This window comes from Pteropus alecto, unplaced genomic scaffold (assembly GCF_000325575.1).
Source record: "Pteropus alecto unplaced genomic scaffold, ASM32557v1 scaffold22, whole genome shotgun sequence".
Lineage (NCBI taxonomy): Eukaryota > Metazoa > Chordata > Mammalia > Chiroptera > Pteropodidae > Pteropus > Pteropus alecto.
In genome coordinates this window covers 7653227-7670263 of record NW_006434839.1, presented here as the reverse complement: position 1 = coordinate 7670263, position 17037 = coordinate 7653227, and the positions used below count along the sequence as shown (strand labels likewise).

The 17037-nt window shown below is 49.3% G+C and overlaps 1 protein-coding gene and 1 pseudogene across 2 annotated transcripts in view; both read right to left on the bottom strand.

The window, feature by feature from the left end:
* PLXNA4 (plexin A4) overlaps positions 1–17037 on the bottom strand; it is a 418764-nt gene that overhangs the window by 149899 nt on the left and 251828 nt on the right. For both annotated transcript variants that reach the window (XM_015588415.2, XM_025045937.1), the window contains exon 4: positions 1350–1481. In XM_015588415.2, coding sequence (XP_015443901.1) covers positions 1350–1481 — 132 coding nt within the window. The remainder of the gene's footprint in view (positions 1–1349; positions 1482–17037) is intronic.
* On the bottom strand, positions 2912–3019 carry LOC112478812 (annotated as a pseudogene).

The window sequence follows — 17037 nt, the reverse complement described above, 5'->3', positions numbered from 1 at the left end:
AGGAAAGCTACTTCCTCTCAGTGCCTAGGGCCTTGGAGGCAGGGAGCGGGGAGTACGGGCCCCATTGAAAGAGCCGGGAATGAAAGCGAAGGAGCAGCCTCAGACCCGCTCCTGACTCCTGGGGCGAAATGCTTCTCTCTTGGCCCCACATCAGGCCTTTTCCAAGGCATAGCAGTCTCAAGCCGGGTACCACAATGGGTCCTAGTGTGAATGTGGAGTCCCACATCAAGAGAAGATGTCATCAAGCTCTTGGGGAGGGTGGAGCTGCTGTGGGCTGCCAAAGCATAATGCACAAGCCTGTGGGTGGCATAATGTGGTGTTTATCTCCCTCACTATGCAGAGAGGGGACAGGAGGAACAATCCAGACTCTGTCAGCAAGGTCTTCTGGGGGAGTTCAGGCCTCACTAATGAAGATGAATAAGCGGGGGCATCTGCCCTTCATGGCTGCTGCCTTTGCCACATCCATATTCATGGGCTGGAGGGACAGCTCCTAGGAATGACCCATCCTACATAAAGATGACCGGGGCAGAGGTATGACAGTGCTAATGCACACTTGGGGTGGGGTCTGTCTTGTGGCAGTGAATTAGGGCACTCCAGGAAATATCCTTAAATTACGGACTTTCCAAGGTGAAATTGATTCCTTCGCCTGCTGCAGACCTAGAGCCCTGGCATGAGCTCAGGAACCCCTAAAGAACTTACTTAGTTCTCAGCTGAGTTCCAGAAGCAAGCCCACTTCTGTACCTTCTAATTTGGTACCAGCTGATAGTAATCCCTGCACCATATCTCTTCTGCTTGGTTTGGCCTTATGACATTTCCTAGAGGTTCCCTGTGAGAGTTACCGGTACACCCAAAGGCTCAGGACACATTATGTCATTTCGTCTCTCATACACAGACTCTATTTTCTGAATCTCCCTCCGTCTAACTCTTCTATGATATTCCCTCATTTGGGATTTTTGGGCAACAAATCCTTGCCCACCACAGGCCTCCAGGGGGTCAGAAGGGTACCTTGGTAGGAGATGACTCTTTGTGTAGGGGAGTCTGGACAAAAACCTTGAGCATCTGTACAATGTGTCTTCGGAAGAGAGTAAATGTTGGCACAGAACATATACACACCAGCATTTTGAAGTTAATGGATTCGTTCTAGACTCACAGATATTTTGTTACTTAAAAGGTTTCATTCCCTGTCTCAGCATGCTCAGCCTCAGTCTGTAGGCAGCATAACCAAAAGGATACATGCTGAGCCATGAGTCAAACCCCTCTCTGCAGCTGGCCTCCTGCAGGTTTATGCTGAGCCACAGGCTGGCACTCGGCTGTAAGACCAATGTCGAACGGAGCCCAGAGAGCCTTACCTGCCTTTCTGACATGATGTAGAGCTGCTCGTGGTCCTTGGAGAAGGCCATGTCCCGGAGGACAGGGCCGGGGTCTACCACCTGCACCGTCTCATACTGGAGAGCATTGTCCTTGGGCCCGTCCACCCGGATCTGCAGAGAAGAGGGAGAGGAGGACCGAGGTGAGATCCGATCCTGAACTGCCCGCAGTCGAGCTTCAGTCGAGCCACCCTCCCAGCGGCCAGGGCAGAGGCAGTGAGCTCTGTGGCCACAGTGCCCAGAGGTGAGGCCCAAAGGAACAGGAGTGACATAGCCCATCATGGGGAAGGACAAAGGGAAGGAAAGAGGAGCCCAAATGGGACTTCGCCAGGAACCCATGTCATTCTCTCTGGTTCCCTGCGCCTCAGGCTTAAGTGTCTGAAGTCTTGCTTGCTGTGTCCTTAGAAAAGAGGATGGGGCTGGTATTGGGGAGTGGGGTGTGGGGAGTGGGGAACAGTAGATACCTGAAGCTGCCTCAGATCTGAGCGCCAGTCTCTGGTTCCCTGCGCCTCAGGCTTAAGTGTCTGAGGTCTTGGTATTGGGGAGTGGGGTGTGGGTAGTGGGGAACAGTCGATACCTGAAGCTGCCTCAGATCTGAGCGCCATCCTATAACAGAAAGGCAGCAGTATTTGCCACATTTGTCGGAAGAAAACATGGGGGCATAAGGACATGGGCTGGTACCTTGAAACTGGTACCCGACGGTCCCTGCTGAAATTTCAGTACAGGGGAACCAGGCAAGGGGCCAACCCCAGAAGTTTCACACCGAGCAGGCTCGTTCTGGCCATTAAGGGCTCATGTCCCAGATTTGGGAGTAGATATAGGGCCCCCAAACCTCCTAGAGGTTCTATTTGTGTCCCCAGGGAAGGGGATGTGAGTGTTCCAGGAAAACGTGCTTTGGGCATGAGTCATCCTCAATCTTCCGAGAACACTCAGCAGAGTAGCTTGTCCCTGGGTTGTCCAAAAGTCTTTCCTAGAACTGCTTGGACAACATGGAGACAACGGGGAAAAATACTTTGCCTCCCTCATCCCCCTGCAGCCCCCACCATGGCTGAGGACAAATCTAGAAAAGCTGGCCTCCACTCTAGAATCAGAATCATCACTAGTCTGAGCTGACAAATTCGACATGATCACTACCCGGTGCTAACAATGCTGCTCACACTGAAGTCAGAACCAAACATTCCCGACGATGTGGGAAGGATGCAGGGAACACGGTGGGAGGCAGGGAGAGGTGATATCTGGGGCATCCCTCAACTCGATTAGATGCCATTTGTGCAAGAATCTGTAAGGTACCCACGGTGTAATTTTAGAGATCTTAATAATAAAAGTAAAAAAAAAAAATTATAATCTAAACAGTCCCGTTACATACTCTTATTTTAGAGATCTTAATAATAAAAGTAAAAAAAAAAAATAAATTATAATCTAAACAGTCCTGTTATATACTCTTATTTTTAATTTTTTTTTTTTTAGGCAAGGCAACCCTTAGTTGACCTCACAGACTGCAAGGACCTTGTCAGCTTACAACCCTTTATTTTTTTATTTTTTTACGACTACAGCACCTGGTCTTCCTAGGTGGTCTCCCATCCAAGTACTAACCAGGCCCGACCCTGCTTAGCTTCCGAGATCAGATGGGATCGGACAGTATGGCCGTAGACAATTTTTAATATTTAATTTTTAACCTCTCATGAGATCAAGGAGAAGAGAAGAGTTATTCAGAGGAACTGAATGAGAGCAGGGACACCACATTAGTGACAACTGATCACATGACTCATCTGAGTGCCTGCTGCCTCTCGTTTCTGATGAATTCATTGAACTCTGACACCAGGGTATTTCGTGATTTAAGTGTTTGATTTTAGGTTCATCCCAGGCTCTGTTTGTTTGTTTTCCTTCAAAGCATTATTTTTAAGCCCTTCCTAGACATCAGGCACTGGGAGATGGTTTTGTACATCATTCCTTAGGGATTTAATCTTCTCAATCCTATGAGATTCATGTTCATTTGTCATGATTTGCATGACCTCTCAGGCATCCTTCGGCCTTCTCTCATTTTTGGTGCGAGATTGGACTCAACCCCTGCTTGCTGGGGTGGACCTTGATGGACATGAGCAAATCAGTTTAATCTCACTCTCTGACCACAGTGACTGAGAGAAAGCAGGCCCCACGCCAATCAACACCTGCAATCAGAGCAAAGCAGAGACTGTGTTTCGTGATGGTGGGGAGAAAAATCCCTCCTCACCCTCTATGGGTCAAAGAGACAGGGAGCTCAAAGAACTGTCGGCAGCCCTGTTGTGCTTCAGTGGGGGAGCTGGAACCAGGGAAGGTCAGGAGCAGAGATGGAAAAAGAATCGTTTTTTTTGGTGATGTCCTCGAGCCATTGAATCCCCAAAGCCTGCCCTACATTAGGAGTTTGTAGTTACTCAAGATAAGTCCTTATTGTTAAAAGAATAAAAAGGCTTTTTTGCAACATCAAAAGCTCTAACTGATACACTGATAATAGATGAGAAAAATGAGACCCAGGTACATTAAACAACTGGCCTGAGCCATAAAACCTGGGGACGGGACTCTGAAGTCCATGCTTTTCCTCTCACCTGTTACATGAGAGATGGGTCCCTTGATGGGATTCACCGTTGCTCCCTGGGGGTGGAGGGGTGGGGTGGTGACCTAGGGCAGAGGACTGAGGTCAGTGTCTGTCTCTGGTCTATACAATTCCTGTGGCTTTTGTCAGTCATTCCTGATGTCGATGTTCAAACACTTGAGCTTGGCAAATGTTTATTTTAAAAGTGAAGACATAAATTGATAAAGTTAAAACTCCTCTGCTAATTTCCCATTAAACTCATGAAAAAAAAAAAACTAGTAAAAGCATTAAAGAGAACTATGTTTAGCTTTGAAAATCTAAATGCCTCAAATTCCAATAACCCTCCCGCTTTTGTGCCCACCGGCAAGCCACCAGACAGCCACCTGGACAGGCCCTGCCTTCGTCTGAATGAAATGAGAGTTTGTGTAAAATCAGTTGGGATTACCACCCAAGTCTGACTGCACGGTGATGGCTTTGGCCCCTGGCCCAGCCAGGCTTCACCTCCAGCTGTGAGTCACCTCTGGAGCAGCATCATGAGAGTAACAAGAGTGATACAGAGCAACCTCGCTTGTCCGCAGCACCCTCGGGCCTCGGGCAGGGGATGGCTCATTGAGGGAATGCTGGTGCCCGTGTGGTCTGATCTCTAAGGGAAACTGAATTCAGTGCCTGAATGATCTTCTTTCTCATTTGGCTCTAACTCCTCTGCTCCTTAGGATGAGGTGATGTGCTGGGTGTAGGTGGACATAAGAGGAAAGCAGGGACAGAGGGAGGGACCAGGGAACACCAATAAGGCTAGTTCTCACAGGCCTGGCTTTCCCCAGGGAGGAGGGATGGGGTGATGGGTAGGAAGTCAGTATTTTGGAAAGACAGGTCTCCCTCTCCCCCCACCCAAGCCACTACATGTTTTGGAAAACAGAAAGGTAAGCATTCATTCACCCATCTGCTGAAAGACTCTCACACAAGACACGGAAAAAAGGAATTTGTGGTGGGATTTGTTGAATGATGAACAATCATGAAATTTGGGTAGGATGGATCAGTTGCCAGCTCTTGGGCCCTTATATAAATAATAGCAATGATGGTTGTTAATGACTCTTTGGTACTATGTGTCAGGTACGGTCCGAGGCATTCTACATGTACTTATCTCTCATTTTAAATCTCATAATAATAATAGTGTGATAACTTTGCCTGGTGACAGATGGTTCAAGACTTGGTGTGGTGAACACGTAGTAAGGTATATACATGTCCAATCACTATGCTGTACACCTGAAACTAATGTAATATTGCAAACCAACTATACTTTAATAACATTTAAACAATAAATCTCATAACTCCATGAGGTAAGCATTAATATTATCCCATTTACAGGAGAGACACGGAGAAGGTTAATAACCTGTCCAGGGTCACGCATCTAGTGCACGGCATGGCCTTGACCCATACCAAGGTCTGACTGATTCCAGCCCCCAAGCTTCTGTGCGTTTACATACTACACTATTGGTTAGATAAACCTGAATCCTTTCAAGGACTGACAGTAGCTGATGTTAAACAAACATCACTCTGGGAAGGCTGGAGGAGTTCAGTCTACTATTGCACATAGCTATTACAGTTCTTTTGGGAGAAAATTAGGCATGTGAATGAAAAAGATGCTGTTGTAAATTTTCAAAATTATAATCTCTTCTCTTTTTGTTTTATGCATTTCAAGTATTTTTAAATACCATCGTCTCATCTGACGGTTGTAAAATTTTGACGATATTGACTGCCAGCAATCATTCTCGCTTTACCCGTGAAGAAACAGATTGGGACTGGTCTGCCCCTCGCCCAATGACATTGAGGACAAAAACCCAGGTCTCCTGATTCCTAGCTCAGCACTTGCCTCTTAGCTATTTAGATTTTCCAAAAGCTTTTGACAAGGTTCTACATGAAAAAGGGATTTTAAAATAATGAGTCTCCGTGGGACTTTGGGCAGTTTGGCCACGGAGAGAGAACCAAGTTAGAGACAGAAAAAGACATGTTTCTGTGTGGAGAAGTGGGAACCGGGCGACTCCCCAAGCACTAGTGTTATGACTAATCTTATTCAATATTTTTGTAAGTGGTCTGGAGGAGGAAACAGGAAAACGTGCGGAATATTCTAAGCTCTTTGGGATGGCAAGAAGGCCAGCAATGGAGATGAACCCTCTGTAGGTTCTGGGGGGATGGGGAGGGGTACCCATGGGCTAACAGACCTGGGACTGAGAGAGATCATGCCTGAAGCATTCAGCCCTGCCCCACTGCTGAGCACAGTACCCAAGACATGTTGGTGCTCAGTAAGTAGTTATTGACAAGCGTTGGTGAGCTTGCGGGGAAAAGGGAACCCTCACGCACTGTTGGAGGGAATGTAATATGGTGCAGCCACTATGAAAAACAGTATGAAGATTCCTCCAAAAATTAAAAATAGAACTGCCATATGATCCAGCAATCCCACTTCTGCATATATATCCAAAGAAAATGAAATCAGTATCTCAAAGTGCTATCTGCACTCACGTGTTCATTGCAGCATCATTCACAATAGCCAAGATTTGGAAACAATCTAAGTATCTGTCAGTGAATGAATGGATAAAGAAAATTAAGATAGAAGAAAATCCTGCCATTTGCAACAACAGGGATGACCCTAGAGAACACCATGCTAAGTGAAATAAGCCAAACACTGAAAGACAAATAATGCATGAGCTCACTTATACGTGACATCTAAAATAGTTAGACTCATAGAAGCAGAGAGTAGAATGGTTGCCAGAGACTGGGGTGTGGGAGAAATAGGGGGATGTTGGTCAAAGGGTACAAAGTTTCAGTTATAAGATGAAAAAGTTCTGGGGATCTAATGTATAGCATGGTGACTATAGTTAATAACACTGAATTGTATATTTGAAATCTGCTAACAGGGTAGTGTGGATGAAGGGGTTCCACTGAAAATCACCTCACAGGGGGATCTGATCATAAATTCCTAACTGGGCAGGTCATGGTGGATAGTCATGACCCAGGCATATAACTTCTTTAGTTAAAGCTTTATCTTTGCCTTAACCAAGCCCTGGCCATTACTTCTGTGCATCTAGGTCAACACACCTTTGGAATAAGCGTAACCACCCTCAGGAGGGCACATGATCTTAACTATCCTGAAGCCGATCCCCGCCTTGCCTTCTCCCTCCTCCATATAATCTTCCTTATGTCCCCCCCCCCTTAATTTCAAATGCATAAAGGAAACTGTAAAACTGTCATTTCTCATAGCATTTGAGAGCTTGCTTTCTGGAAACTGTCATCGGTTTTGGCTCAAATAAACTCTTATAAAAAATCTTTACAAGTTTGGACATAATTTTTTACAGATTTGGATGTTCTTTACGTTGACAGCAGAACTGAAGTGTCCTCATCACACATACAAAAAATGGAAATATGTGAAGTGATAGATATGTTAATTACCTCGATCGTGGTGATTATTTTATAATATATACGTATATCAAAACACCTTAACTATATACAATTTTTGTACACCTTAACTATATACAATTTTTACTTGCCAATTATACTTCAACAAAGATGGGGAAAAAATAAGTAGTTACTAAATAACAAGCAGCTCCCTCTGGAAAAAGAACCCAAATTTTACCAATCAGATGATGAACTCTGCCAGGATCGAAAAAGGAGAACTCAATGTCACCATTAATGCTCTCAATATTCCATGGTGGCCTAAAAGGCCAGCACTGGAGACATGGTGCCCAGTGGCTGTGGTTCAGCCGCCAGTGCAGGGGCCACTCCGAAGCTTGGGAAGCGACAGCTTAAAACAAACAAGATTTATTATCACATGATAGGACAAATCAAATTTATTATTTTATGCAGTGTAGATATTATTTGTGGATCACCTAAGCAGTGCGAAAGAATGAAAACGCCATGAATTTTTTTTTTTTTTACAGGTACAAAAGATAAAAAAAAAGCCGCTAATGTAAATGTGGGTGTTTAGATGTTATTCTCTGAGGCTGAAACCAAGGAGAAACTGCGTCCTAACCCCGTGGGTCCCTTGACAGGGTGGCCCTGCACACTCCTTCATCATTCACATATGTTTATGGGATGCCCACGGTGTTCTTAGACAGCTTCTGGAGAAGCAAGGTGAGTCTCAGCTCTGTCTTTCAAGAGGCCTGTGTCCTGAAGGGCTCAGATTTCACGCAAATAAGGCCATGTGGCACATGCTGCACCAGGAGTGTTCATAAGCCTCTGTGTCTTCTTCCCAGGAGATCTGGCTGACTGGAGTGTAACTGGGAATTACCAGCCCAGCCCCAAGCGAGGCTCAAAGGAGCACGTGTCTGCCACATGACACGAAGGCTACCAACATGACACCACCGACTGAGAGTTTGGTGGATAAAACACGTAGTGGGTAATATCAGATTTATTCAAAAGCCACCTTGGGGGACAAAAATCTCTCAAGTCACTAGAGAGCGTAGATCTAAAGTAGCAAAATTAGTGCTACTAGCAGATTTTATAAAGACATAACATACTGGCAGAGGGTGCTACGAGTAAAAATATATTGGGGAAAAATGGGGCTGCCTTCCTGCAGCACTGCCCTCAGGGGAATGAGTGTGGGGTGTTCTCTCTGGAGGGCGGGCTATTCCTTCAGGCTTCATCTCAGGGAACTTCTTCTAGGCCAGGGCTGGGCAACAGAAATGTAACGCCGGCCACAGACATGGGGCACATAAGCAATATTAAATTCACTAGTAGTGGTCACATTTCAAAAAGGAAATGAGCGAAATTAATTTTAATAATCGATTTTACCTAATCCACTGTGCCCCGAATCTTCGCACTTTAACGTGTATCCAGTATAAAAAAATGTTAGTGCGATATTTTACATTCGTTTTCTCATACGAAATCTTCGAAACCTGATGTAGTGTATTTTACACGTATGGCAAACCGCCATTTGAACCAGCCACATTTCAGGGGCTGACAGCCATGGACGGCCAGTGGCCACCATATAGGATTGCACAATTCTAGGTTGCTGGCATCGCTGTGCTCCGATTCGGCATTGACCAAATGACCTTGCTAATTATTTGGCTGGGTGACTGTCCTCCTACGGATGCTCTCAGTTGAGATCTCTCCCGCTTCACTTGCCTGTCATGATACCCTGCGTCTCCCAGGACCTTTGATTTCTAGCACAACGTGCGTGCCCCATCATCTTCACTCTTATGGAGCTGACGGGCTGTAAGCTCCGACCACTTGTATGGTCCCCATCGGCCCCAGCAAGTTATAAAGCACAGCTGCGTGGCTCCGATCCTGATCTAGGCTAGCACGCAGCAGGAACTCCCTTTACCCTGGGTGATAGTCAACAACATTTAACAAGTGATCGTGGGAGAGGACCAGCCAATCAGAAGAGCTGCTGAGGGGAGCAGGGGGTGCTTCAGAGGCTTCCAGCTGTACCAGGTAATATACTGCCAGGGGTAAAGGGGGGTACTAGGAGGTGTGGGTACTTGGGGCCTGGGGGCACAGATAACTAACAATCAGAGAGAAGTGTTTCAGTATTCAATAACTGGTGAGTAATTCACAATAGTCAAGACACCCTGGGTGATACAACCTAAATGTCTGTTGATGGATGAACGGTTCCAGCTACGGCTGAAGAAGGTCCGGAGACCGAGATGCAGCGATGTGGCCATAGTTAACAAATGCTGTACTCTACACGTGAAATCCGCTAGGGAGGTGTATCTTACGTGTTCTCACAAAAAAAAAAAAAAAAAGAGAGAGAGAGAGAGAGAGAAAATGGTGACTGTGTGAGGTGATACGTTAATTAGTTTGATTGTGGTGATTATTTCACAGCATACGCGTATATCAAAACACGAAGTCGTACACCGTAAACGCACACAATTTCAGTTTGTCAATTATACCCCAGTAAAGATGAGAACTGGTGAGGTCACGTGAGGACATGGTGACCGAGCCTCAGTCCTGCCTGGACCAGGCAGGAACCTCCATCAAAGCCTCTGGTGGGCACTGCACCCTCCCCTTCACGTGGCTTGCCAGAGACGGGCACACGTGCCGAGGGCACACACGGGCATCCCCGCCCACCCTCCCTAGCCACTTGGTCTCCAGCCTGGAATCTTCCCAGGCAGCACAACCCCCTTCCCTCTGGCCCATTCACCAGTCAGCACGGCCACCTCTCTCCATCCCTGGCACGGTGAGTGTCTGTGCTGCCAGGCAGACTGCTATTAAAACATCAGCCGAGTGGCCTCCACAAAGGTCAGCCATCCAGGGAGCTCCTCGCAGCTGCTTGTTTGTTGATTGGAACATTATCTGGGCTGGGCTGTTTATTTACATCCATTGAAGGATTGAACAATAAATATCGTCTCCCAGTAGCAGGCAGATGCTTGCAGTAGAGTTTTCTGGCTGCCGTCTTGCTTGGAATAATCTCCCTAATGAGCCAACAGCACTATTCATCTTTAAAGATGCAGGCTGCCCCCTGGATTCCCTGCGTCCCTTCACCTCCTCCCCAAACTTCTTGATCAAGGTCACACTGGCCAGATTTCTGGCTGGACCCAGGTGTTCGGGAAGATGGGGTCCTACCTGGCAGGCTGGAGTGGGGACCTGGAGACAAGTGTCCCAGAACCTCTCTGAATTCTCCATGCAGACCCTCAAACCTCAAACCCCCTGGTGGCGCAGGTGGCGGGCAGTTCAGGCCTCCCTCACAGAGCTAGGGGTGGCAGGGTTTGTGGAGAGACATGCCTCACATTCAAGGGGTGCCAGAGCCAGAGTGAGGCCTGTTCTTCCCTGTTCTTCCCTCAGGGGAGTCTGCAAAGTGCTCAGGATCCCGACGGGCTCCTGCACAGGTACCTGCAAACCGGTCAGTCTGCAGCACGGGGACCATGTAGCGGCGGGCGGGGGAGGCAGGTGAGGAGCCCACGGAGGGAGTTGGGTCCAGGCTCCGCTCCTCCTCTCAGAGCCTTGAGCACACGGCTTCGGCGCTCTTCGGTCTCCTGGCTCTTCGTTCTGGCCTCAACCTGCCTCCCACTGAGGGAGAAGTGGCGAGGTCCCTTGGTGGGAAATAGGTGACTAGGGCCTGCTTCTCTGGCAGGCTACAGGGCTACAGCGTCACTCAAGAGGGAACAAATAATGTACCTTTTGGATCTTTCTTGTGCAGTTTATTCAGTTGGCTCCCAAAGGTTCTAATTGCCATAACCCTAGTCACTATCACTCAACATCTTGCCACGTAGGCTGAAAGGATGAATGAGCACACTGTAGAGTGCCGGCCCCAGGAGCATAGCAGCTGCTCCTTTATCAAATGAATGAATAAATGAATGAATGATCTGAGACACGAACTCTGGGCCCGAGTCGCCACAGTCAGAATGATCAGGTGGACACACACACACAGACACAAACACGCACAGGCATGCACACACTTGCTCTCTCTGCCTCTGTCTCAAACGCGGGGACTCTAGAACTTTCCCTTTATAATTTTAAGACAACGTGATGGAGGGCAGGTGATCCAACTTATTCTGGGGTGGGGAGGAGCTAGGCGGGGTGTGGCAGGCTGGGGGGAAGACGGACACAGTGGGAGGTGTGAGCACGTTGGCAGCTCGTTGTTGGGGAGGCAGTTAGATTTCTTTAGGCAAGGGGGTCCTTTCATGGAAGAGACACCAGGTTTGCAGGGCGGCGGATGGGATGACCTCTTGGTTCCCGCCAGGCTCCCAGGGGGCTGCAAGTTTATCTCCGGCCCAGGGCAGCTCTCTCCTGCCCCAAGCACCCACTTCTTGCCAATATTCCTATAACCCCAAACTGAAGATGTCCGAGAACGACACTTTGCTTATAATGTCACTTGAATTCACCCCAGTGCTTTCCTTTTTAAACTCGCACCCCACCTTCTCCCTGTCACTCCTAGTCTGCTTTCCCTGTTCTGTGACTTCTTTTTGTCTAGAGCACTCCCCACCCCATACGATAGAACTGATTCGTTTATTATGGTTATGGTTTTTCTCTCTCGCTGGAAGGTAAGCTCCACAAGAGCAGAGATCTTTACCTCTTGCGTTCACTGACGTGTCTCAGACCCTTGAACCACATAGTATGTGCTCGATAAATAGTTGTTGAATGAATGAATCATGGAAACGCTCGGACTATACTCGACCTCTTAATCCATCCTCACGATGTGCATCTTCCTTATTTTACCGTGAAGGAACCACACAGTTGGGGATGCCCTAACTGGAGATCCAGCAGCAGGAGAGGAGCTGGAAGTGTCCCCCCGACACCCCGGTGGCCAGCGGTGCCCTGTTTCACTGCAGAGTAGACCCTACAACATGCCGCAGCCACGGCTCCTCGTCTTGAGTCCCAAGGCTCGGAAAATGGGCGTAGACCCTGCTTCCGTGTTCACACTGCTTAAGCTGCCCCTGAAGAGCATAATGAGGGCACTTTGTTTTGATTTCTTGATTCCAGCCAGGAGATAAAGGATGCAAAGGGGACTGCAAGAGTGTAAACAGTAATTAATTAGACAGGCCCTGTGTGTGCACAAACCCTTCGCTGTGTTTCCAAACACCGTCGGGACAGTGGGTCCCTTTGCGTCTCTTGTTAGGCATTCGTAAAGCCAAACACTGATTTCTAGGTTGCCACTAGGACTTCTTGCCCCGCATTGAACAAATCGGAGAGATCAGGGACAATGGCCTCCATCCCTCCCCTATCTGCTTGGGTGGTGACACAGGGAACACAATATAACTTCAGGAGAAAAAGATGCTGAAGAAATATAAAGGAAAGTCAATATGGTTGACAGGAAGGAAGGGCCAGAAAAAGGTTCAAGCCAGCCTATTTTAAATGCAAAATATTTAAAAATCTGCCTCTCTTGCTGCACCCTTCCAAAGAGACTCATTCGAGAGAACAGCAAGGTGCAGGTTTGAAACCTTGGCGAGTCGGCCCGATTGTGACCCTAGAGTCACCACTTATTTGAGTAGCCTGCACCCCAAGCCTTGATTGGCCATTTTCCATGTTTATCTGGCCACAAAGGAGCCTGACAGGCTGCTCCCAATCCTAGAAAAACAAGTGCAGATGAATAGATAGTTGATCTGCCACCTGCCACACGCTGTGCCATGTGCTTTACACACATCAGCTCATTCCGGTGTTTGGCAAATGAGCCGCACTCACTCATGTTTCAAAAGGCCAGAACCCTCTGGCTCCTGAGAGGGAGCGTGCAGGCTGAAGGGCGAGGGGTTACGCAGATGGTGTGCATCCCACTTAAAAACTCGGTGGCCTTAGACAACCTCCCGAACTTTTCTGAGTTTCACTTTTCTCAGATAAGAAACAGAAATAGTAAGACCAGCGCTCCATTGTTACTGTTGTTGTAGGAATCTGGTGATGTCCCACATACGTACCTCACTCAGCAGAGGGAGGGGCTAATAGTTACGTTTGCACAGATGTTCTCAGCGATTACCATGGAGGCGATTCACATGAATCAGTCCCCACGATCCCACTCATCCCCAGTGGAAGCAGCACCTCTATGTGCTATAGAAAGAGAGATTAGAGGATGTGGCCCCCAGATTGGGCTCCCGCCATCTGACAAGGCCACCTGGGGGCCAGAAAGAGAAAAGTGACCCCATGGTTCAGCTCTGGGCTATCTGAAAAGGGCCGCACAGGACAGAGGGCGCAGATGGAGGTATCTGATGGACGTATCTGATGGAGGTATCTGATGGAGGTATCTGATGGGTACTCCACCAATGGGGACCCAGAGACCTTCACACGGCTGCCTCAAAACTGGAGGACTTGTCTGGGAAACCCCAAGTCTGGTTGAACTCAGCTATAATTCAGAAAGCCAGAACTTTATGGAGAAATTGGGAAGCAGCTTAATGCCTTTGGTTTGGGCAAGCCACAGGAGGGGACATGGAGTCTCACAGCCTGGCCTCGTGGAACGCTGAGGACCCATTAAGGGAAGAAAGCTGGCAGGATGCTGAGGAGAAGCAGGGCTGGTTTCCTGAAGACGAGGCAGTGGCCCTATGTGGTATCTGCGACAGTTTCCTGCTCCCTATTCCCCAACAGCCCTGGGGCAGCTGCTCTTCTTCCTGCCCCCAACCCCCACGCATTCTCTGGGCTCGGCGTGCTTTCCTGTGACATGAAGGGGGTCGGACACTAGCTCCTCTCTTCCAGGGCCCCCACAACTGTGGCGGCCGCGAATGGGTTAATGAACAGAGGTGTAGCATGAGCGGGCGAGCGGCCAGCGTTTCTCTCCTGCTGGAAATTTCGCCTCCTCTGGAGTGGGATCCAGAAGCTGCTGAGTGCGGCTGTACCTGACCAGGAGAAAACCCCCTTCCAGCAGGAGCGTCCAGAGCAATCACGAGTCCTAACTCAGAGGATGGAAGCTTCCAGCGCGGAGCTTGGCACAGAGTAGAGAGTCAATAATTGAGTGTGAACTGGAGGAGGAAGCGGGGCTCTTGCTTAGGTTTGTCCAGGTTTTCTGCCAGGCTCAGAAGCAGCTGCACCTGCCCTGACTCCTTCACCTCCCAGCTTGTACCAGTCACCACAGGCTCCCGTTCCTCCAGCGCCTAAGTCCAAGCCCTTCTGCCACCTGTGGATCGTGACTGCGGCTCTGACCCATTTCTCCTCTTCACCCCAACTGTTTCCATGTTCAGAGGGTCTATTACATATTGCCATTGTGCCTCTAGAGCAGAGCCAAACTCTCCACCCCCCAGGCCTCCTCACCGGCCCTCCCCCACTACAGAACACCTCCTCATCACCCCCACGATCGCCGGACCCTGACCACCCAAAGCGGCTGGAAGCAGCACCCCAGTCATTCCTCCGTGGGGCCTTGTCTTTCTCGCCAGGCTTTTCTGTTTCCTCGAGAATGAGGCCTCTCTGTTTCCTATCAACGAACCCACGGCCATCAGTCTGAGTCGAGTACAGTCCTCCAAAGCTTTTCTCCATGACACCTGCCTCACAGCAACCACCTCCTCATGCCATGTCGCCGGCGGCTACACGTGTGGCCACTTCAGGTTGTCGCGTGCTTCAGCTTGTGCCGAAGTCTATCCTCTGTGTTCGTGCATCGAATGTGCCCCTTTCAACTCTGAGATGCCAGGACCTTGAGGGCAGGTCTGCGGCATAGCGCACAGGGCTGTGTCCCCGCCAAGCTGGCGTCCTGATTCTATTATTAACATTTGCCACCTGAGAAAGAACTTTTAAGATTTATTAATCCCCTCAGCTGAAATATGGGGCTCAGAATTCCATGCTCAAGGATGCTGCCAGGGTTTCATCGGGTGGATTACGAGACGCTCTTATTAAAAAGTGCCTGGGACGTCGAAAGGAATAAGGCACGCGACGGTCGTGGTGAGTCAGTGTGCAGTCGTGCTCCGTGAGTGGGCGTGAGGACGAGCACGAGACGGTAGACGCAGATGGTGAGAACTCAGTCCCTGCACCCAGGTCCCCAACCGCTTTCTGAATCCAGGTGTTCAGTAAATTAGCGAGCGAACGCATGAGTTCCATCGACAACGAAGAGAAATCGAAAGGGTCCCAGCATCCTCAGAGCCTCTCCCAGGCTTACATCTCGTGTACATCCTGTCCTTAAAGGCCCACCAGCCCTCTTTCTGACACCAAGGGCAGCAGCGGCAGCAGCCGGCTCTACAGGTTCCCCCTCATCAGACACCGTTCACTGCCGTCTGCGGGGAGCCCCATGGGACTGCCGCTCAGCCCCTGGGCACTGTTTGGCAATTTCTTTGACAAATAAATAACCCAGGGAGCTTCAGACAAGTGTGTTTCACCTTAACATCTGCTCTCTCTGATGAGCTCTGGGTCCTTCCGCTGAAGCCTCGCCAAGCTGCTGGGGGCCCAGCATTTTCGTGGGCACTATCCAAGGACAGCTGCGTGTGTCTGTGAGGTTAAAAACAGCCTATGTTTACTTAATGGAAAAAAACGAAGGCACAGGCTTCCCAGAAGGTGGAGAACACAAGTCCTCGCATGGGATGGGAAGTCCCCACCAGCCGCTCACAGTGCTGACCGTGTGGTACATCCTTGGGGAAGCAGGTTGGTTAGGGTGACATCCCCCTGGCTCCTGGTGGAATGGTGGAGGGTCAGGGCCATGTCAGTAGATTTGTAAAGTCCTGACACTGGCAGAGATTCAAGTGTTGTTCACCTGGGGTAGATACCAGGATTTTAAAGTAGTCCCAGCTCCTCCTGGGCTATCCAGGATTTTCTCGTGTGTGGTCAAATAAGGGTCAGAAGTAAGTGTGGGACTTACTCAAGACTCCGCTCAGCATCACCGTCCCCAAGAATCCTCCGCCACCATCTCCTGGTAGAGGGTCGAGGCCTCCCCCTTATGCTCCAAAGGCACTTCCCGCAGGTGGCGCATCACAACATAGGTCACTACTTGTGCCCTCGTGCTTCCCTTGCTTGTGGGCTTCTCGAATGCAGGGCCCTATTGTATTCCTCTCACCCAGGGTCACACAGCCAGGGACTGGAGCCCCAGACTGGAGCTGTCTGGCTTCGAACCTGTACTCAGCCACATCGTGCCATGGGGACGACGTTCATTACCATCTATTAAAAAAATTATCGGCGCCCCTTTGAAGTGTGCGCGTCACCCTGCGCCATCTCACAGACACCGAGCGTTCCTTAACTCTTCCTCTCTCCCCGCACACCTCCCCCCGCGGCCACGGCCCACGTTTTGCTGCTTTTTTAACAGCAGCTACTCCGAGAAGGAAACACTTGGAACGATTTCAAATGAGAACCCAGGAATTCATGAGGCCCGGGGTGAGGCATGGGAATGCTCCGCAGTCAGAACGTCCTCTCCCAGAGACACGGCGGTGAACAGCTTCCCCGGGCCGAGCATTCTGGAGTGGAGAAGGGTGTCCCTGTCTGGGAATGACATCACCAGACAGAGTTGGAATGCACAGATGCAGAAAGCTGAGGGGGCCCCGGGGACAGGAGGGAGTTTGGCCGCAATATCACAAAGGGTCTTTTGAGCACTCTTCATCCCAAGGAAACCACAGAGACCCGCCCCCACCCTCAGCTGAGGGGCCTAAAGACACTCCTCAAATCAGCCGGGTGACCTTTGATCCCAGTGAGGGAGAGTCTGGAAAAAAGCGGGAGGTAATGGGGCTGAAGTGCCTTGAAGAAAAAAAAAAATAAACAACCAGTGCCTGTATGGGACAC